The sequence below is a fragment of the Hypanus sabinus genome, chromosome 7 (genome assembly GCF_030144855.1).
Source record: "Hypanus sabinus isolate sHypSab1 chromosome 7, sHypSab1.hap1, whole genome shotgun sequence".
NCBI classification, from domain to species: Eukaryota; Metazoa; Chordata; class Chondrichthyes; order Myliobatiformes; family Dasyatidae; genus Hypanus; species Hypanus sabinus.
Genome location: NC_082712.1, coordinates 157431269 through 157454999, shown reverse-complemented (window position 1 = coordinate 157454999; position 23731 = coordinate 157431269). Strand labels below are relative to the sequence as shown.

Sequence of the window (23731 nt, the reverse complement as noted above, 5' to 3'; positions counted from 1 at the left end):
TATGCCAAGTAATAGTACATGCTAATTGCGCCAGTTAACAAAGGTAAATCTAACTAACTTTCAAAGTGAATGTCCAGCATTAATTACAGACTTACACTAACACGTTAAATGTGCAATTAGCTTAAATTCTGCACAAATATGCCAGTCTCTCATCATGGATATTGATTAGCAATAAAACAACAGGAACAGAGCTCCAGCACTAAAGCCCCTGTTTTGAGATATGTACTTAACATCCATGTGGTTTTACATGCTTATCTTTCTGATCTGCAGGAGTGTAACATTTTTCCTTATTTGAATTAAAATTCATTTTGTTCCTAATGAAATTACTAATACTTTATCAGAAACTAAAATTCAACTCAATGGATATTTCATGAAAATAAACTTATACTGACCCATCAGCACAAACTCAGATCTTCCATCCAAGGCAATAAGGCAAAATTAAAAAGGAATGCAATTAAAGTTATCTCCTACACTGAAAAATAAATCTTACTCTTCAAGGTTTGATATCTCAGCCATAAGATTTCAATACAGGTATTTCTCAGGAAAATGCTCTCATGCTAACCATCTATAAGACCTTCATCATTCATCTTACAACAAACTGAATGATAATGGTGTAACTATTAGGTAATGCTCTCCATGCACTTGGTTTTATTTACAGATTGTTCAATAATGACATAACTTGAACTAAACCACAGGACATTTAAGTGTGAAGGGTGAACTGACAAATATAAATTAATTGCTATGTTAAGATGCTCACATGCTCTAATCTTTAAAAGCAGCTCCATTCCCAAGTCCTACATACCAACAGCAAGGATAGTACCATTGACCTTCAATGTATCAGCAATTGCCACATGAATACTAAGCAACGGCACTTTGGCAGATACCAAGTTCTCTGTGATCTGGGTAGGTCCATGATGCAAAAGTCTTCACTACTTACTTGGAAGGGTGCAAACGTGATACTACTCAAGAGGCTCAACACAATCTGAATCAGTTTATTAGTGTACCAGCCAATGGTCCACTCTTTCAGAGCTTTATAGAAAAGAAATACTGATCTGTTTAAACCACAAAGCATCATGATTTGAACATATATTATTCCTATATTAACGCAGGGGAATCTTATTACATCAGTAAACCACAGTACTTCTGTCCATTTCACTTTTAAACTAACTTAATCTGTAAATTTGTCTTACTTTCAGTCTTGCTTGATAATTATGAAGCACTTTAATCTAATCTAGATATAGTATCTTAAATAAAACCTGATTAGATGCATACAGTGTAACTTTTAAAAACACAATACCCTTCAAGAGACAGTCCTTTCACATCAGTAACTTCATAGGTATCAAAATGGATGATGAGGTATATATTGTGTGCGCAATAACTATGGCAGTTGTTAAAAAAACATCCGGAGCCTGTCAATCGGACTAACTAAGCCGAAAGCTCTGGTTTAATTAAGCAGTCTCCAATTAAGTCGTCCAGCACTTCTCTAGCCTGTGTTGCCTATGACTCAGTATGCTGACTCATCCAGTCAAACATTTTACCAGAAGAAAAAAAATATTAAGGCTGCTGCAAGTTTGATATAAGGAAATGTGACCCTGAACACAATGAGGTATAATGGCTCATCATGAAGATCTTGAAATATCCCATTAAAGTGAACGCTAGCAGTTTTCCCTTCTACAAACTTTAGAAAATTGTCATATTTAATATCATTTTGTACAGTGCTGTTGCAACTAATAAATCACAAAATCAGTTCATAGGGTTTTAATGAGAATGGAATGTTTAGTGCCAATTTTGAAACTGAAACTGCAATGAACCTCTTGTTTTAGATGATTACTGCAGAGACACAGTTATGCAAACTTGCTTTGGGTAGTACTGTGGGGAAAAGGAGATAACAAGAGCAAAGACCCCTCCAATAATCAATATCCATGTTAAGGATGTGCATGTATGCCTTAATGATTGTTCTTAACTACCTTGTCCAAACATTCAATAAGTAGTCAATGAAGGATACATGGTCATTTAAAAAGACTAAATCAGAAATGACAATCAAGGTAAGGCAAAAGGAATATAATCTACAGCACATTGTTGATAAACGTATAATCTTAAAAATCATACTCAGTGAGTTCTTTTACAAATGACATACATTGCACACTGCAAAAATACATAATTTGCAATGCAAAATAGTTCTGTGAGAAAGTGCAGTGCCAGTGCTTGCTGCAGTATCTGAATTAATCAGTAATAATTTATTAAAAATTGGAAGTGCATTGAACTGTGCTTGTGTTAATGATTTTTTTCTAATTAAAGGGAACAAAATATTGACCCAAGGGGATACCAACTCAAAAAGGGAATCTTCACAATGACAAAAAGTAGGAAAAACAAAATTAGTAGCAGTACTTCATTGAAGAATTCTTTAAATTTAAATTTTACTTAAGAAAAAAAAAACAATAATTCCAATCTATTTTGTCACCTTACAAGGACCAAATGCTACCTCTGGATATTGTATAATTGCCTCAAAGATTATATCTGATCATCAAAATTATGCCAAATGTACCCATTTTCATGCTACTGAGTATACCCTAAGGGTTTGCCAAAATAAACTTATCATTTAAATTTCAGGGCAGCAAAGACTGAGATGTCAAAATACTTGGGATCTCTAGTGCATAATATATTCCAAAAGATAAGCAAGTTCATGGCAATAAACTTACCATCTCAATGTTTAATATTGACTAAATATATAAAGAAATTTTTAGTGACCAAGAATTGTACTGATTTATTACACAAACCATTTCCATCTGATTCAATTCCTACAAAAATAAATGCTATTACCTCTGTACAGTGAATTTAAGATAAACTTAAACAGAATGAAAATTGTATTTGTAGTCATCGCAATAATGGTGTAAAATAATTCCAACAGCAAAATACTCATCATTTTCCTCATGAAACTGAGGTCTGTCAAAAAGAGTGTAGATTAAAAATAAATGTCCTATATACAATGTTCAGCATTAGACTGTTTTGGGGGAGTGTTTTGCTTACGTGATATGCTACAACATAAAAATAATAGACCAACATCCAACATTCTTCGGACGATACACTTGACCATAATGACAAATGGGCCAACATGACAGTGGAGACGAGTCCATGGTTAAATCAGCCATGATCTTATTGAATGGTGGAGCAGGCTCAATGGGCCAGATGATCTACTCCTGCTCCTATTTCTTATGTTCTAAAAGCAACACTAGACATTCACAAAACACTGTGTTTGCCCCTTTAAGCCAGGTTGAACAAAGATTAAAATATTTAATATGTTGACCAATTTTATGGAAATGAAAATCAACAAGTTCAAGAGAAGGTCACCATGTGAAGGAATATCAGTCCGAATATTAAACTGTAACAATACTTTTGTGTAATCATTTCTACCAAATTCTTCTTCAGTGGTTGTTAAAAGGAGATAAAGTAACAAATGTCTTGTTGAGCTTAATGCTTAACATTGAAACCAATAGTTAAAAATCAGGAAACCAAATCCAAGATATTTGAAAGACAACATTCATTCTTGCTCTGTAAACAGGACAAACAACCAATGTGCAAAAGGCAACAAAATGTGCAAAATCAAAAAAATAATAAACATCGAGAACATGCGATAAACAGTCCTCAAGAGTGAGTCCACAGGATGTGGGAAGAGTTCAGTGATGGGGCAAGTGAAGTAAACAGTTCTGGTTCAACAGCCTCATGGTTGAGAGGTAATAACTGTTCCTGAACCTGGTGCTGTGGATCCTGAGGCTCCTGATGGCAGCATGGCCTAGGTAGTGGAGTCCTTGATGATGGATGCAGTTTTACTTTGACAGTGCTCCATGTAGTTATGCACAATGGTGGGGAAGGCTTCACCTATGAAACATGGGGCCATATCCACTACTTATTGTAGGATTTTCCCTTCAAGAGGCGTCGGTTTTTGAATACCAGGTTGCAATGCAATTATTCAATATACTCACATCATATCAATAAACATTTGACAAAGTTTTAGATGTCATGCTGACTCTTAGCAAACTTCTAAGGAAGTAGAGGTGCTACTGTGCTTTCCTCTTAATGGCACTTACATGCTGGTTCCAGAACAGATCCTCTGAAATGATACCACTGAGGAATTTAAAGTTGCTTATCCTCTCCACCTCTAACCCCGATGTGGACTGGCTCATGGTCCTCTGGGTTCCTCCTCCTGAAGTCACTAATCAGCTCCTTGGTCTTGCTGACATTGAGAGAAAGGTTTTTGTCATGGAACCTCACAGCTAGATTTTCAACTTCCTTCCTATATGCTGATTTATTACTACCTTTGATTTGGCTAACGACAGTGGTGTTGTCTGCAAACTTTAATAGGGCATTGGATACCTATACCTAGCATAGGTATAAAGCAAGTTCAGCAGGTGGCAAAGCACAAAGCTTTGTGGTGCACCAGCGGTGATGGAAATTGTGGAGATGTTTTTGCCAAGCTGAGCTGACTGGGGTCTGCAAGTGAGGAAATAGAGGATCCAACTGCATAAGAAGGCATTGAGGCCAAAGTCGTAGAACTTATTGATTAGTACTGAGGGGAAGATAGTATTGAAAGCTGAGCTATAGTCAATAAAGAGTATCCTGATGTAGGTATCTTTGTTTTCCAAATATTCCAGGGTTGAGTGAAAAGCCAATGAAATGGCACCTGGTGTGGGCCTGTAATGATAGTAGGCAAACTGGAGCAGATCAAAGTCATTTCTCAGACAGGAGTTGATAGGTTTCATCACCAACCTCTCAAAGCTCTTCATTATAGTGGATGCAAGTGCCACTAGATGATAGTCATTGAGGCAGCTTACCATTCTTCTTAGGCACTGGTATAATTGAAACCTGCTTAAAGCAGTTGGGTACCTCAGACTGTGAAAACAAGAGGTTAAAGATATCAGTGAACACTCAAGCCAGTTAATCAGCACAGGTGTTTAGTACTCAGTCAGGTACCCATCTAGACCAGACACTTTCTGTGGGTTCATCTGCCTGAAGGATACTCTCACGTCAGCCCCAAGGACTGAAATCACAGCATCAGGGGCTGTGGGAGTTTGTGAAGGTTCCTCCATGCTTCAACAGTCAAAGCAAACATAGCAGGTATTGAGCTCAGCAGAGCGCAAAGGCTTGTTATCACCTACTCTTATGTTGCTTAGTTTCACTTGGTAAGTAAAAAGTTCACCTTCCTCTTTAACAAATAGAATTAACCAAGCCTGCCTAATGCTCCTAATGTTCTTTAATCTCCCTTCATCTTTTTGTCCCAAATTATCACCCAAATCATTTTCCATCCACACTCAAATTTCCAGTGTCACTTTTCTCACCCTGGGCTTTACTCAAGAAAATTCTTTATCTTTTACTGATCACTTCACCAATACCACACAAAACCAACAACCTGTCCTGGCCTTTCGACTGACTTTATTCCTCTGCTTGTAAACTTCACTAATGCCTCATAATATTTCTGTTCTAGGTCCTTAGGTTACAATTGTGAACACTTATTCCTTTTCCTGTCCTATTTATTACCACAATTTGCTGTCTCATTTGTCAGAATTATTAACACAAAACTTTCCATGCACACTCAATGTACTTGGACCTAGATTTCATATCTTTATTTTTGGCACTCTTGATCTTTTACTTCCAAACTGTTGCAATGTATATGAATGGCAGATTACTCAAATGTTAAATCATGCACCAATACATTTTACAGATTCCATACAATCTAGAACGCCAGAAAAAATTAAGAGTAAAAGAACTTGCAGATGGTAACAAAAGTAAAATTTATTTTCTATCATACAGCAACATTAACATCAAAATCATGAATTTGAAATTCAATGAACAATTTTAGAAGTATAATACTCAAATTACCTTTTCTAATCTAAAAGAATCTCCATCAAAATTGTATCATCCCAAATTTAAGAACAAGATAGCATTTTGCAACATTTTAAAAGTTTGTTTCCAAACTGAATGCAACTCAAAGTTCAAAGTAAATTTATTACCAAAGTACATATAATATCTACTATATACAACCCTGAGATTCATTTTCTTGCAGGCAGTCACAGAAAACAGAAGAAATACAAGAGAACCAATGAAAGACCACACACAAGAAGACATACAAACAACCAATCTGGAAAAGGCAACATATTGTGCAAATACTGTATATTCAAGGGTATAAACCGACCCAGAGTATAGGAAGAATTTCAAGGTTAAAGAAGTGACTTTTTTCATGTTACCTTTGTATAAGCTGACCCCTTTTGTAGAGCTTTTTGATTTAACCAGAAACAATCACAAGATCTCACATGCCAGTACTCAGCTTTGCCGGATCCGGACCCTGGAAATTTTGTGTACCAGTACCTGCTATGAAAACAGGCCTCCTCATTGTAGAGCGTTATAGGCGAATTCTTAATAAATAAATCAGGGAGGGAAATTTTGGATTAGGTTTCCAATGGAAAAGAATCCTCTGAAATGTAACCCCTGTAAAACCATGTAGCCCTCATCGCAATCTCATTAAAACATAACATGGGGTGGCGGGATCAGTACGTGTACTCAGCATTGAGTTTGCAACCACTATGTACAAAAGATTAAAACAAATGCGATATGATGCTGGCTTCAAGCTGAAGTTTGTTGATTTTGCTAAAGGAACAAATAATTCTGCAGCTGCTAAGAAGTTTAGTGTAAACGAGAAAGAGTGGAGAAAGGCAGAGGGCACGCTGAGGGAAATGCCAAAGATGAAATGTGCAAACTGTGGGAAATCATGCCAGTGGCCAGAACTGGGAGAAAAAGTTTTAGAGTGGGTGAATCACCAGTGGTCGTCTGGATACATTGTTAAGAGAAATGATTGGCATTCAAGCGTTGAAATGGGATGAAAAACACCATGAGGTCAGCGAAAATTGCAAAGCTACGTCAAGTTGGTGCACCCGATTTATGAATTGGCGTGATCTTGTGTTGAGACAAAAAACAAAGATTGCTCAGAAAGTTCCCGCGGGGTGTTGTTTACATTCAAGAATGCTGCTGGATGGATGAAGTGGGTTAAAGAGGTGTGGCATTGACGTCCCGAAGATGTCAGGAAAGAAAAGTCGCTACTTGTCTGGAACATGTTCAAAGCGCACTTGTCAGGTGAGACAAAAACAGCATTGAAAGCTGAAAATACGGACATTGCAGTCATCCCCGGTAGTTTGATGTCCGTGCTTCAGCCACTAGATGTGAGTTTAAACAAACCAAAAAATTCATGCGTCGACAGTGGAACCAATTGACTCAAAAACAGCCAATAAATACGACCTGTCTTCCATGTATTCGCTTTTCCAAAGTTGGCACCCTCTGTATAAGCTGACCCCCTAACTTTAGGACCAAAATTTACGACCAAATTCTTGGCTTATACACCAGAATTTATGGTACAAAAGAAAAAAAATTACTAATAAATAAATAAGCAATAAATATTGAGGAGATGAAGAGTCCTTGAAAGTGAGCTCATAGGATGTTCAGTTGTGAAGTTGAGTGAAATTATCCCTACAGGTTCAGGAGCCTGATGATTGAGGAGTGATAACTGTTCCTAAACCTGGTGGTGTGGGTCCTGAGGCTCCTGTACCTCCTTACTGAGAGCAGCAGCGAGAAGGGAGCATGGTTTGGATGATGGAGTTCCTTGATTATGGATGCTGCTTTCCTGTAACTCTGCTCCTTGCAGATGTACTCAATGGTGGGGAGGGCTTTACCCGTGATGGACTGAACCGTATTCACTACTTTTGTAAGATTTTCCATTCAGGGACATTGGTATTTTCATACCAAGCTGTGATGCAACAAGTCAACATACTCTCCACTACATATCTAGAGGTTTGTCAAGGGCTCAGCCTCAAAATTGAGGGGTGAACCTTTAGAACAGGGGTAAAGAGCAATTTTTTTTAAGCCATAGTATCAGACCTGGGAATGCTCTGCCACAGAATGTAATGGAGACCAAGCCCATGGGTATTCTTAGGGCGGAAGTTGATCATTTCCTAATCGATTAGGGCATCAGAGGATATGGTAAAAAGGCACGTGTATGAAGTTGAGTGGGATCTGGCATCAGCCAGAATCAGAATCAGGTTGATTATCACCAGCATGTGACATAGTAACAGCAGTTCAATGCAATACATGATCTAGCAGAGAGAAAAATAAAATAAAATTAAAAAAATAAGTAAATCAATTACAGTATCCATATATTGAATAGATTTTAAAAAACATGCAAAAACAGAAATACTGTATATTAAAAACAAGTGAGGTAGTCCATTTAGGAATCGGATAGCAGAGGGTAAGAAACTGTTCCTGAATCGTTGAGTGCATGCCTTTAGGCTTCTGTATCTCCTACCTGATGGTAATAGTAAGAAAAGGGTATGCCCTGAGAACTGGAGGTCCTGAATAATGGAAGCTGCCTTTCTGAGACACCGCTCCCTGAAAAGTACCCAAGATGGAGCTGACTTGATTAACAACCTTCTGCAGCTTCTTCCAGTCCTGTGCAGTAGCCCCTCCATACCAGACAGTGATGCAGCCTGTCAGAATGCTCTCCATGGTACATCTTTAGAAGTTTTTGAGTGTATTTGTTGACATGCCAAATCTCTTCAAATTCCTAATAAAGTATAGCCACTGTAATAAAGTATAGCTATACTTACATACATTGATTTGTTGGGACCAGGTCAGATCCTCAGAGATCTTGACAAGCAGGAACTTGAAACAGCTCACACTCTCTACTTCTGATCCCTCTGTGACGATTGGTATGTGTAGCTTCATCTTACCCTTCCTGAAGTCCACAATCAGCTCTCTTGTCTTACTGATGTTAAGTGCCAGGTTGTTGCTGCGGCACCACTCCACTAGTTGACATATCTCACTCCTGTGCCCCCTCTTATCACCACCTGAAATTCTACCAACAAAGGTTGATATCATCAGCAAATTTATAGATGGTATTTGAGCTATGCCTAACCACACAGTCATGGATATAGAGTAGAGCACACACCCGAGGTGCGCCAGTGTTGATCTTCAGCGAGAAGGATATGTTATCACCAATCCGCAGATTGTGTTCTTCCAGTTAGGAAGTCCAGGGTCCAATTGCAGAGAGGGGTACAGAAGCCCAGGTGCTGCAACTTCTCAATCACGATTGTGGGAATGATGGTATTAAATGCTGAGCTATAGTCTATGAACAGCATCCTGACATAGGTGTTTATGTTGTCCAGGTGGTCTAAAGCTGTGTGGAGAGCCATTGAGATTGCATTTACCGCTGACCTATTGTGTTGGCAGGCAAATTGCAATAGATCCAGGTCCTTGCTGAGGCAGGAGTTCAGTCTAGTCATGACCAACCTTTCAAAGCATTTCACCACTGTCAATGTGAGTGCTACCAGGCAATAGCCATTAAGGCAGCCCACATTATTCTTCTTAAGCACTGGTATAATTGTTGCCTTTTTGAAGCAAGCGGGAACTTCCGCTTGTAGCAGTGAGAGGTTGAAAATGTCCTTGAGTACTCCCGCTAGTTGGTTGGCAGAGATTTTCAGAGTCTTACCAGGTACTCCATTAGGACGTTCTGTCTTGCAAGAGTTCACTCTCTTTAAAGGCAGAACAACATCGGCCTCTGAGACAGAGATCACAGGGTCATCAGGTGCAGTAGGCATCTTCACAGCTGTAGTTGATTTCTCCCTTTCAATGTGAGCATAGAAGGCATGGAAGGTTCATCTGCTAGTGAAGCGTTGCTGCAATTCATTTTGCTTTGTAGGAAGCAATGTCTTGCAGACCCTCCAGAGCTGCTGTGCATCCGATGTCACCTCCAACCTCATTCAAAATTGTCTCTTCGCCCTTGAAATCGCCCTCCACAAATCATACCTGGTTTTCTAGTATAGGCCTGGGTCGCCAGACTCGAATGCCATAGATCTACCCTTCAGCAGATGATGTACCTCCTGATTCATCTGCTGCTTTTGGTTTGGGAATGTACAGTAAGTCTTTGTAGGCACACACTCAACTTTAATGAGGTTGGTAACAACTGCAGCATTCTCATCCAGGTTTGAAGATGAATCCCTGAATACACCGATTCAAAGCAGTCCTGTAGGCACTCCTGTGCTTCCCTTGTCCAAATCTTCTCGGTCCTCACTGCTGGTGCTACAATCTTCAGTCTCTTCCAATACTCAGGGAGTAGAAGTACAGCCAGGTGATCAAACTTACCGAAGTGAGGGCGTGGAATAGCACAGTAGGCATTCTTGATGGTGATGTAGCAATGGTCCAGTAAGTTGTTTCCTCTGCTATTGCAAGTGATCTGTTGATGGTAGTTGCTTAGTGACTTTTTCCAGACTGGCCTGGTTAAAATCACCCAAAACAACTGTGCGCTGATTCGTGCCTATTGATCCCATTGCTCAGATCATCTAAAGCCTGCACGACATTGGCCTGAGGTGGAATGTAAACTATTTCCAAAATGACCCCAGAGAACTCCTGTAGTAGGTAAAAAGGACAGCACTGTACTGCTAGATATTCCAATTCTGGTAAGCAGAATTGGAACAGCACTGATAGGTTTCTGTACCAAGAAGAGGTATCATGAGGCATACTCCTCCACCTCTGCTTTTGAGAGACTCTATAGTAAATCTGTTGAACCAAATCGCTGCAGCCAGTATGGAAGGGGTTAACCACGATTCTATGAAACAAAGGACACACACAGTCCTAATGTCCTTCTAATTCAGCACTCTAGCTCGGAGATCATCACCGTGAAGGAATGGTGAAGCAGACTCGACTGGCTGTGATGGTGACATCTGTCGGTCTTGAGAGACCATGGATCTGCGGCTGGAGTTTCCAGGGCAGGGTTGTATGGAAGACCGGCAGTTGCCCAAGCTGCAGGCCTTCCCCTCTCCACGCCACCGATGTTGTCCAAGGGAAGGGCACTAGGACCCATGCAGCTTGGCATTGGTGATGTCGCAGAGCAATGTGTTGTTAAGTGCCTTGCTCAAGGACACAAACACTCTGCCTCAGCTGAGGCTTGAACCAGTGACCTTCAGGTTACTAGTCTGATGCCTTGCCCACTAGGCCACCCACCAGCACGACTGGCTTATATAGACTAATTTTGCTCCTATGCCTTATGGTCTTAAAGCTTTGCATGACATAACGAAACCCAATTTCCCTCGGGATCAATAAAGTATGTCTGTCTGTCTGACAGGCCAAAACTTCGCAAACTTCTAAGTGCTTTTTTTTTGTAATGGCACTTACATGCTGGAGCCAGGATTAATCCTCTTAAATGATAACACTGAGGGATTTAAAGTTGTTGACCCTTTCCCCCTCTGATCCCCTGATGAGAACCGGCTCATAGGCCCTCGGTTTCCTCTTCTTGATGTCAATAGTTATCACTTAGTTATCATTCCACATTATATAACAATTCTATGAAACCACTCTGCTGTTAAAGACATTCCATTTTGTGACTTTCTTTCTAATCCATAGAGGGAACAATGAAGAAGAAAATAACAGTGTGAGGTAGTGCATTTTGAATGATCTTGAAGATATGGTACAAATAGTATTATTTTATGGAGCACTTTGCATCAAACGGGCCTTAGTGTACAAGTCCAGTGGTCCTAGAGATAGCAGCAAACATGGACAGTAAAGAAGGCAGACAGGAAGCTTGGCCTCATCAACTCGTGCAAAGAGTATAAGAGCAGGGAAGTCTTGGTACAACGGGATAAAATATTGATTTGATAATTTTCCCTCCTCCCATTCCTCCTTCTTAAATTTTCCAATCTGGCTCTCCTCTTGCCTCTTCTCTCCACCTCTCTCTGGTGCTCCTCCTCCTTTTCCTATCTCCCATGGTCAACTTTCCTCTATCAGATTCCTTCTTCTCCAGCCCTTTAGCTTTTCAATCCCACCCACCCACCTAGTTTCAACAAACTATCTTTTAGCTTCCACTCTCTCCAACTTCTTATTCTGGCTTCTTTCCCATTCATTTCCAGTCCTGATGAATGGCCTCAGCTTGAAACGCCAAATGTTTATTCATTTCCATAGGTGCTACCTGACCTGCTGAGTTCCTCCAGCATTTTATGTGTTGTTTTAGATTTCTACAATCTGTAGAATCTCATGTGTTTAGTAGTTGCAATTCATGTGAAATGTTTAAGATTTTAGTTTCCATTATAATAGGCATAGGTTTAAATAGAAAAACAAAGTTAAGTAGAGGTGCCTACTTAGGCACAATTGTAAGAACATCAGCTATTTCAAGCTATTACAGTAATGGAGAAAACCATTATTTCAAAATAATGTGCAGATTTAAGTGACATTCTTTAATGTCAAAATTTGTTACACATTTAAAGCAACGTGTCCCTCTTGCCATCAAAATAAATGTCAAATAAAATGAATCAAAAAGCCTCACTGAAAGGACTTATCATACCCTCGCCCACTTTTCATTTCTATAAATACCCACTCCCCATCCAAGATAGTTTCCCATGCAAATATAGCAGATGCAGTTACTTTTTAATGTCTCCTTTAAACATTCAGTCATCCAAGTCTTCTGATTCCTATTCACTTGCAATCTCCTTTCTACTTTGATGTTTCTTCGTCTGCCACTATTTGAAGCTCAGCACAAATTAATGAACACTCAATCTTTTTGATAGGCAATCTTCTAACATTTAAATAAGTTTAGTAACTTTAGATAATAACTACCACTTTCATTTTAATGGAGAACAAACGGTGCCAATGGAAGTCAAATGAAGATGGCCAAAAGGATAGAAGATGTTGATGTGAATTTGGTACACAGCAAATAGCTTATTCTACATCTTCCTCGGCTTATGCAAAGTTCTGTCTCAATTTTCCAAGTTTTAGGTATTATTCTGTCAAGACAAAAGATACAGTAGCAGACTCATGGCCCCTCAATCAGATAGCAGTGAACCAATCTTGGCTTCAACTTCACTTTACCACCTATTCCACATAACTCTTGTCTTACAGACCAAAGATTCATATCTCAGCTTTTTAAAAAAATGTCATTGAGCCAGCCTCTTCTATTCCAACCATTTCACTTGACTCTATATTTGTTTGAACATTGATAATTTTCCATCCACAGCAATTCTGAAAAGTCATTGACCTGAAAAAGTATTTAAGATTTTTTTTTAAAAGTTTCTACATGTTATCTGATCTGCTGAGTGATTTTTGGAGAAGATTTGTACATTTTAATTACATGTTACGATTAGAAACCCTGTTAGAAAGAAAAATTTGAAAAAAATCAAAATTCCGTTTAAAGCTCATTTTACATCAGTGTTTGAAAGCTTATGTTAACTTCAAACCATGAATCATCACTTAAACCAAAAGATATAGGAACAAAATTAGGCCATTTAGCCCATTGAGTCTGCTCTGCCTTTTCATCGTGGTTAATCCAAATTTCCTCTTAGTCTAATTTCCTGTATCCCTGTATCCCTTCATGCCCTGACCAATCAAGATTCCATCAACCTCTGCCTTAAATATATATATATATATATATATAAAGACTTAGTCTTCACGGTGCCTGTGGTAAACAATTCCAGATTCACCACTCTCTGGCTAAAGAAACTCCTCCTCATCTCCACTCTAAATGGACGCCCCTCTATTTTGAAGCTGCGTCCTCTGGTCCTAGACTCTCCTACCATAGGAAACATCCTCTCCACATTTACTCTTATCAAGGCCTTTCACCATTCAATAAGTAATACAATTGACAATAAGTTATCGAATATACACTAACAACAAGCTTTATATTCAGCATAAGCCAGGTAGAGCAAATAGTCCATGTTTGCGTTGAAAACTACATTTACTAATATTAGAGGCAATCGGCCACTATCAAAAAAGCCATTCAGGCTTGATGATATACTATAGCAACTCGACACAAAATCTAGACTCACCTGCCCTGGTTTCGGTGACAAGCAATGAATAACTTCATTAACCATCACAGGTTTGTGCAAACACACATCACATTGTGAAGTTTTTCTACTGAAGCTCGTTTCCGAGTCGACCGCCGTTTGGTGAGTCCCGGGACCCTCAAAACGATAAAGTGCTGAGATAGCAAAGTTTCTTTTGTGAGGCTGACGATGGCAGTAGATGAGGGGGCCAGCGAAGAAGCAAAGTTGATCCGACTTAACGAAAAATGATACATGCCTGACTAAAGAATGGGCTTTTAGGTAACGGTTTATCAACGCCCAAGGCATTTAGAGTGTTCGAAGGTCTCGAGTAGAGGAGAGGGGTTATCGGTTGCAATAATAAAAGAAGATAAACCAAGTAGATCAATTTAACAGCTTTAATAATTCAGGTACTAGCAATTTACCGCTTTACTTTGCTCAGAGGCGCGACCACAACCCAACTGCTCCCCAAACTTCACAGGTGACCAAGGCAGTCCGCTGCCGAAAGCCCGCGTACTGGACAACCACAGCACCTCATACGTTCTCACCCAATTACTCCGCAGAGACTACAAGATAATTGCATTATTTTCTAATCACAGCGTTTCTCCTTGGTCACGATCATAACAAAAACAAACCAAAAACCACTTGATCGTTTAAAACATCGTCCATTCACCACTGGATCGTTAAAAACTAGTTTAGGATAACATTCGATTTTACAGACGTTTTTAAGATTATAAGTTTAAAAAAAATCTGGCTCTTTACGCGGAAAAAAGAACTGTACAATGTGCGACTTAAATTTCACAGAACATCGGTTTAGAAAGTAAAACAAGAACTGTGATGCCGGAAGATAGCCGGCTATCACCCGGACGACTGATGGCCGAGCACGAGCTGGAGTGATGTCATTCCCCCCTCCCCCGTCCGCCAATGAGATTGAAAGGAGCGTGCGCGGCTCCAGCCAATGGCAAGCCGCCCTGGCGAACGGTCTGTTTTGAAAAGGCCGCGCGTGGCTGGGAGTTGGCTGCCGGAGGCAAGTCGGATCTCGACAGTGGCGCGATCGCACTGGAGTTTGGTGGGCTCCTTCAAGTTCACCAGGTGGTTGGTAAGTTTCTGCCCCGATCGGCGCCTGAGAGGGAATGTCATCGTCGCTTCCAGAGTTTTTCCGGGGCTCCACAGAGTGGCTATCGGTAGGGCTTCCCCCCCCGCCCCCGCCTTGGAACCAAGCTTCTCTAATCATCCTGCAGTACATGTTGTCGATCACTCGACTGATGTCTCCGGGCCTTGCTTCGCTGCTGCTCAGAAGAATGAGGGGGGATCTCATTGAAACCTATCGACTGTTGAAAGGCCGAGATCGAGTGGCTGTGGGGAGGATGTTGCCTATGGTGGGGGAGTCTAGGACCAGCCTCAGAATAGAGGCACGTCCATTTAAAACGGCGATCAGGAGGAATTTCTTCAGCTGGAGGGTGGTGCACCTGTTGCCGCAGGCGTCTAGTATATTTAAGGCGGAGGCTAATAGGTGAAAGGTTACATATTCTGTAGGCAGCGAAATGAATCATCCGTGATGAAATGGCGGAGCAGAATCGATGGGCTGAATGGCCTAATAGTTCCCCTTATGTCTTATGTTCTTTCCAAGTCTTCTTGAATCAGAATCCTGGTTAATACCACCGGCATAGCTCGTGAAATTTGTTAATGCATTTCCTAAGACCTTTCAAAATCGAGGGCCGAGCATTTCGGATGGAAATGCGGGTAGATTTCTTCATGCGGAATGGTGAATGTTTACCATCCGAGGAAAGTGGTACATTCACCGAGAGAGTTACGAGTTTGATCAAAATGGGTGTAAGTGAAAAATTCTTAAGTTATACAGTAGGTGAAGAGAAACAAAGTTCACATTTCATTTTGATGATTTATCACCAGAATAGGTTCTCTGACTACATATGTAGCCTGAGCCGAGTACTTCCAACATTTCCTGTTTTATTTAATATATAATTCACATTTGTAGTATCTACAGTTGAATATTTTGACTGCTAATTCCTTTTAATTTCCTTCTACCTTACCAGCAGTTTAGGACAGTGTTTTGCACATGTTATACAATATACTGCTGGTCTATATTTTATAATATTCGCCAATTTGTAGGTGGAGACTCGGTCCTCTCTTGGAATGGTATCAGGACCTTTGCCAGGAACTAAACCTTGGCTTTTGAATGACAATGGAAATATTGAAAGGGCGCTGTGCTGTCAAAGGTAACTGCTGCTTGGGTGAGATGGAATACCTTTGCAGGTGGGTATAACAATCCCTTGATGTTATTTTGCAGCAGTTTTGTTGTCTTGGGCCTCACACTCACTTAAAAACCAAATGATATTGTTCTGGCCTACAAATTAACTTATGCATTTCCTATATCATAATGGCAGTGCATTCCAAATTCTTTTAAACCTGTATTCCACTAAGGAATTTGATTAAAGAAGTTAGTGGGAGTCTAAGCTTATAAATGGAGGTGTAGTGTATGATAACTGCAGTAATAAGGGAAGTTTATATAAATCACTGGCTTAACCACAGCTGAAATTCCTGAGTCTAGGTACAGGAAACAGTGTTTGCACAGTTGTGAAGGTAGACTGAAGAATCTGGGTTTCTTCTCCCAAGAAGAGGAGTGGTTATGAGAAGATACTTGAAGTGAAAGAATATGATAGTAAATAGGTATAGTTTGGTGAAATGGTCAAGAACTAGGGAGCAAAGAATTATAAGCAATCTTCAGGCAAGTAATCTGTATGATAGATGGCAAATTTTGTCTATTTGCATATGTGATTGACCTTTTGATACCTCTGTACTGTGGTATTGAAGTTTCACCAATTTATTTTTGCTTTTTAATCTTGTAGGAAATAAGCGAATGGGCAACATTTGAAGCTGCTGCTAACGGATATTTGTGTGCACCATGTCTTCTACTGAAAATGTATGTAATCATGTAAAGGTTTTTATTCGTGTTCGTCCTGAAAATTCAAGAGAGAAGAATGGAAAGAACTGCAAAGTTGTACACGTTGCAGACAAGCACATGTTGGTGTTTGATCCCAAAGAGGAGGAAGTTGGCTTTCTTTATCGTCCTAGTGTTCAACGCTGGAATTTAAAGAATAAAAACAAGGACCTTCAATTTGTTTTTGACCGTGTTTTTGATGACAGTGCCTCTCAACTGGAAATATTTGAAGAGACAAAATGCATTCTGGAAAGTGTTTTTAATGGATATAACTGTACAGGTAAAACTATTTTTTTTTTTTGTTCAGCACTGACAACAGCCGGATAGTATTATCAATGATATAAGATTAACTGGAAAACAAAGTTGGGGAAATTTTGGTTGACAGAATGTATCAGGTGCAATGCCAGAGGTTAATACTAGGATATCAGGTATTTGCAGTCTTTATTAATATCTTGGATGAAGAACCTGAATCAGTATTTTTTTAATGTGATTGGGTATCAGTTATGAGGACAAAGTCTGCGAGTAGATGGGCCAGAAATTTAGTAGATCATGGATACACTCTGTTGAAGGAAGAACAGGAAATTAATATTGTATAAAAGAGAAAGATAGCAGAATATTATTGTACAGGGTCATGTGGGTACATTGTTAATGAATCTTGAGTTAATGTGTAGGTACAGCAAGAAATAGGGAGGGGAAATGTTGGGCATCCAGAGGAGATATAATCCAGAAGTATAATTTGTTCTCTAAACATAAAGGATTATGGTCAGGTCGTCCACTGAAGTATTGTGTATAGATTCTAGTCTCTGTTAAGGAGGAACCCACTTGCTTTGGAAGTGTTTCTAATGAGTCACTTGATTTTTTTTTTGGGAGGGAAAATTTTTTTTGTACCCGTTTAGAGTTTGGAATAAGGAGTGGGTTTGGTTTTTAATAAAAAAAAAATCAAGTTAAGTCACTTTTTACTGTCATTTCGACCATAACTGCCAGCACAGTACATAGTAAAAACGAGACAATGTTTTTCAGGGCCATGGTGTTACATGACAGTACAAAAACTAGACTAAACTATGTTCTTTTTTATAAAAAAAACCAATAACACAGAAAAAAATCTACACTAGACTACAGACCTACCCAGGACTGCATAAGGTGCATAAAACAGTGCAGGCATTACAATAAATGTAAGTTGGTGTCAGTCCAGGCTCTGGGTATTGAGGAGTCTGATAGCTTGGGGGAAGAAACTGTTACATAGTCTGGTCATGAGAGCTTGAATGCTTCGATGCCTTTTCCCAGATGGTAGGAAAGAGAAGAGTTTGTATGAGGGGTGCGTGGGGTCCTTCATAATGCTGTTTGCTTTGCGGATGCATCGTATAGTGTAAATGTCTGTAATGGTGGGAAGAGAGACCCTGATGACCTTCTCAGCTGACCTCACTATCCACTGCAGGGTCTTGTGATCCTCGATGTTTGGAAATTGCACCCAGGCAGTGATGCAGCTGCTCAGGATGCTCTCAGTACAAACCCTGTAGAATGTGATGAGGATGGGGAATGGGAGATGGACTTTCCTCAGACTTTGCAGAAGGTAGAGGCGCTGCTGGGCTTTCTTTGCTATGGAGCTGGTGTTGAGGGACCAGGTGAGATTTTCTGCCAGGTGAACACCAAGAAATTTGGTGCTATTAATGATCTCTACCGAGGAGACATCGGTGTTCAGCGGGGAGTGGTCGCTCCATGCCCTCCTGAAGTCAACAGCCATCCCTTTTGTTTTGTTCACATTCAGAGATGGGTTGTTGGCTCTGCACCAGTCCGTTAGCCACTATACCTCCTCTCTGTAAGCTGACTCGTTATTCTTACTGATGAGACCCACCACGTCGTGTCATTGGTGAATTCGATGATGTGGTTCGAGCTGTGTGTTGCAGCACAGTCGTGGGTCAGCAGGGTGAACAGCAGTGGACTGAGTGCACAGCCCTGGGGGGGGGGGGCCCTCGTGCTCAGTATGATGGTGTTGGAGATGCTGCCTCCAAGCCTCCAATCTGGACTGACTGAGGTCTCCCAGTCAGGAAGTCTAGAATCCAGTTGCAGAGGGAGGTGTTCAGGCCCAGTAGGCTCAGCTTTCCAATCAGTTTCTGAGGGATGATTGTGTTGAATGCTGAACTGAGGTCTATGAACAGCATTCAAAGGTATGTGCCTTTTTTTGTCCAGGTGGAGGGTGATGGCAATGGCATAGTCTGTAGAGTGGTTGGGACGGTACACAAACTGCAGGGGATCCAGTGAGGGAGACAGCAGGGTCTTGATGTGCCTCATGACGAGCCTCTCAAAACACTTCATGTTGATGGATGTGAGTGTAATGAGACGGTAGTCATTTAGGCAGGCCACTGAAGGTTTCTTCGGCACGGGGACGATAGTGGCGGCCTTGAAGCACGTTGGAACAGTGGTGCTGCTCAGGGAGGTGTTGAAGATGTCAGTGAGAACATCTGCTAGCTGGTCTGCACACCCTCTGAGCACTTTACCAGGAATGTTGTCTGGTCCAGCTGCCTTCCATGGGTTGACCCTGCACAGGGTTCTTCTCACATCGGCCACAGTGAGACACAGCACCTGGTCATTTGTAGTGGGGGGGGCTTGATTTCCTCGCCGCCACGTCATTTTCCACCTCAAAATGGGTGTAGAAGTTATTCAGCGCATTGGGGAGGGAGGCATCACCTGCACAATCAGGTGATGTTGTCCTGTAATTAGTGATGTCCTGGATGCCCTTCCACATGTGTCGTGTGTCGCTGCTGTCCTGGAAGTGGCTGTGGATTCGCTGGGCGTGTGCATGCTTTGCCCCTATGATGGCCCGGGACAGTTTGGCCCTTGCTGTTGTTAGGGCTGCCTTGTCGCCTGCTCTGAAGGCGGAGTCATGGGTCCTCAGCAGCGCACGCACTTCCACGGTCATCCATGGCTTCTGGTTAGTGCGTGTAGTGATGGTCTTGGACAGAGTAACATCATCAATGCACTTGCTGATGTAACTAGCCACTGATGCTGTGTACTCCTCTGAGTTGTTAGAGTCGCCATCGGTTGCAGCCTCACTGAACATGTGCCAGTTAGTGTGCTCAAAGCAGTCTTGAAAAGCAGAGATGGCTCCTGCTGGCCAGGTTTTCACCTGCTTCTGAACTGGTCTGGAGCGCCTGACAAGTGGTCTGTATGCTGGGATTAGCATAATAGAGATGCAGTCTGAGTAACTGAGGTGGGGGCGGGGCTCTGCCGGGTACGCATCAGGGATGTTTGTGTAAACCAAGTCCAACACTTTTCACCACCTCGTTGCAAAGTCACATACTGATGGAATTTGGGGAGCACTGATTTAAGGTTCTCATGGTTAAAATCACCGGTGACAATAAACAGTCCATCAGGGTGTGCATTCTGCAGTTCGCTAATAGTCCCGTACACTTCACAGAGCGCCTCCTTAGCATTAGCACTGGGGGGAATGTACACACCAATTATAAGGACAGTGGTGAATTCCCGTGACAAATAAAATGGTCTGCATCTAAGAGCCACAAACTCCACTAGCGACGAGCAGTATCTGCAAACCAGCACAGAGTTCTTGCGCCATTCCGTGTTGATGTAAACAATCAAGCCGCCACCATGAGTCTTACTGGAGAGAGCTGCATCCCTGTCTGCTCAAAACAGGGCGAGCCCATCCAGCTGAACGGCGGCATCCAAAATTCCATTGAGCCACGTCTCTGTGAAAACATACGCACAGCAGACTCTGTACTCCTGCCGAGTATTTCGTTGGAGTCGGACGTAGTCCAATTTATTGTCCAGGGAGCGGACATTGGAGACCAGAATGGACAGGAGAGCCAGCAGGCTAGGGTTTGCTTTTTGCTTGGCACGGACCCCTTCCTGCTTGCCTCGCTTCCGCTTCCTCGCACATCGCTTACGACGTCTCCATTTCCAGCCATTAGCATCAGGCGACTCCGAGGATTGTAGGCCTGATCCCCTCAGCAAGCCGAGGTCACGTAATTTAACGAGTAGATCTTCGTGAAGGCTCTCATTTTTGGGCGATCTCTGTATTGTAGTAGTATCTGGCGATGGTCCCAATTTGAATATGGGAGGTTGAAGACCCCATGCCAATAACCCTGAGATGAGGAAATCTGCAAATGCTGGAAATCCTCAGTACAGGGGCATCTACAGAAAAGAGTAAACAGTCAACTTTTTTAGGCCAAGGCCCTCATTCCTGTTGGATGATGTGTCTTGGCTCTAAACATCAACTGTTTACTCTTTTTCCACAAATGCTATCTGGCCTGCTGAGTTCCTCCAGCATTTTGTGTGTGTGACAACAACCCTATTGTTTTTTCTATTCTTGAGGCAGTACCTCCTGTAGATATTACCAATGATGGAAGGATGCTTTCTCTTGTGAGTAATATAGAACTACAGGACATGTATTCAGAATGGTGAATTTGCACACGCAAGGCAGATATGGACATTTTCCTCCACTTGCTGACAGTGCTTTGGCTCTCATCAAGTTAAAACCTCTCAAGCAACATGAGTAAACCTCCTGGCAAGGACACTGCTTAGATTTGGGTCCCTCTTGTTCAGATTCCTTTGCTTAATAAAAGGTTCCAATGAGCTAATAATCTGAAATGCTTCCCCTGTGCCAGTTTCTCACTAATTCATCTGTACTCTCATCCTCTTCCTGCACTGACTTGTGTGTGGCACCACGCGTAATCCTGAGATTACTACCTTAGAAGTCCTGTTATTCATCTTTTTCCTAAATCCCTATACTCACTGTGACAGACAGACATACTTTATTGATCCCGGGGGAAATCGAGTTTTGTTACAGTCGCACCAACCAAGAATAGTGTAAAAATATAGCAATATAAAACCATAAATAATAACAAGTAAATTATGCCAAGTGGGATTAAGTCCAGGATCAGCCTATTGGCTCAGGGTGTCTGACACTCTGAGGGAGGAGTTGTAAAGTTTGATGGCCACAGGCAGGAATGACTTCCTATGACGCTCAGTGTTGCATCTCGGTGGAATGAGTCTCTGGCTGAATGTACTCCTGTGCCTAACCAGTACATTATGGAGTGGATTGGAGACATTGTCCAAGATGACAAGCAACTTGGACAGCATCCTCTTCAGACACCACCGTCAGAGAGTCCAATTCCACCCCCTCAACATCACTGGCCTTACGAATGAATTTGTTGATTCTGTTGGTGTCTGCTACCCTCAACCTGCTGCCCCAGCACACAACAGCAAACATGATAGTACTGGCCACCACAGACTCGTAGAACATCCGCTGGTAGAGCATTGTCCAGCAGATGTTAAAGATGTCTGGCAGCACCTTTTTTTAGCACTGTGACCTCTGGCCTAAGGAATTTGTGCCTCTTGTTCATTGTAACTACCAAAAAAATGTGGCCCATTTGGTGATCTTTGCGAGCTGTGGCCTTCTTGGGGCAGCACCTCCTGTAGATATTGTCAATGATGGAAGGATGTTTCCTCTTGTGGGAAATATAGAACAACAGGGCATGTATTTAGAATGGTGAATTTGCACATTCAAGGCAGATATGGTAGTTCATAAATTGAGGTTCCCTTCCCTGATATCATTATGGAGGCTGAGTCTTGGAATGTATACAAAGCCATGATGTGTTGATTATTAATCTTTATGGAGCCATTGAGGATGAATGGAAAGCAAAAAAATGTTTGCACATTAAACTGGAATACAGAACACTCTCCATTCACATTACAGGTATGCATCGCTTCATGTCCATGATACATTCTGTGAAATCAGACGTTATGTGATTTGGACGTTGTGCAAACACCATATTATATATTTTGCCTCTGCTGCTGCTATCTCTAGGAGTGGTTTTGCTGCGTTTGGGAACCATGATGCACTTTATGATAATATTTTCGAAAGAAAATTAAACAGATAGCGCTACTACACAGGATTGGTTACGTCTGCTACGTCACGATCTTCGATGGGGACTACAGACGTATATGCACAGACATTGTCCGAATGGACATTAAACGGCGCACACTAGTATTGAAAAGGCATCGCTGAGGGTGAATGTCAGATTTTAATAATTTGCTTTTTGAAATTAATCTTTAAAAATATCTGTTTCTGTATGGCAGAAACTCATAACATTTGTGGTGCATTGAAAGTATGATGGGGAGATGTGGTATAGGTAAATTTTTTTCAACATTTCTGTTTGTAGAATGTATTCAGATCCCAGCATTAATTCTACTTGCGGTTAGCAGTGCAGACCTTTGCCAGTATAATTGGTGTTGGTTGCTGCTGGAAGATCTGCTAAAGACAAGTAGACTTAATTTGTCCATAGATCCCTCAGTTACTACACAAGTTAATATGGTGGTTAAAGTTTTCAGCCTAGCACCCCCCCCCCCCCCCCCCCATAGTGTTAAAAGTCTACCTTGTGCTTACATGGAGAAAAATGATTCTGTGGCTACGAAATACTCAGCAGGAGTACGGCATCCCGGGCACCGCCATTCAGCTGATTATTTATGTAACAGACTTTCCCCCAAGCCATTGGACAATCAACCTACTGACCTCTGCTGTGCCTAATGTCTTGTTTATTATTTATTGTAATGCTTGCGCTGTTCTGTGTACTTTATGCAGTCCTAGGTAGGTCTGTAGTCTAGTGTAGTTTTTGTTGGTTTACGTAGCACCATGGTCCTGAAAAACGTTGTCTCGTTTATTACTGTGTACTGTACCAGCAATTAAGGTCGAAACGACAATAAAAAGTGACTTGACTTGACTTTAAACCTATCTTACACTGTACCTGTGTGCTTTAAAGCTGCTTCAAAATCAATATGGTCCTTGAGCTTGATGGTTTTTAGCAAGATATGAAATATCTGGTTCATGTTGTGACAGCAAAAGCCTTAAGTCCCTACGAGTATCACTATCCAAGCCGTTTCTGTTCTTTAAGTATGTGGTTCACTGAACTGAAGTTAT

At 41.2% G+C, this 23731-nt stretch overlaps 2 protein-coding genes across 3 annotated transcripts in view; one reads left to right on the top strand and one right to left on the bottom strand.

Moving 5' to 3' along the window:
* The window catches only part of mettl15 (methyltransferase 15, mitochondrial 12S rRNA N4-cytidine), an 87304-nt gene extending 72651 nt beyond the window's left edge, over positions 1–14653 (bottom strand). Inside the window, exon 1 of one of the 2 annotated variants that reach the window (XM_059976005.1) lies at positions 13848–14653. In XM_059976005.1, the coding sequence (XP_059831988.1) occupies positions 13848–14150 (303 nt within the window). In that variant the 5' untranslated portion in view covers positions 14151–14653. Of the gene's footprint in view, positions 1–4085; positions 4731–13847 lie in introns of those variants that run through there. The other variant, XM_059976006.1, reaches the window with a different exon arrangement.
* Positions 14654–14806: 153 nt separating this feature from the next.
* kif18a (kinesin family member 18A) overlaps positions 14807–23731 on the top strand; it is a 105040-nt gene continuing 96115 nt past the window's right edge. The window contains exons 1-3 of the mRNA XM_059976004.1: positions 14807–14940; positions 15972–16115; positions 16709–17080. Coding sequence (XP_059831987.1) covers positions 16765–17080 — 316 coding nt within the window. The 5' untranslated portion in view covers positions 14807–14940; positions 15972–16115; positions 16709–16764. The remainder of the gene's footprint in view (positions 14941–15971; positions 16116–16708; positions 17081–23731) is intronic.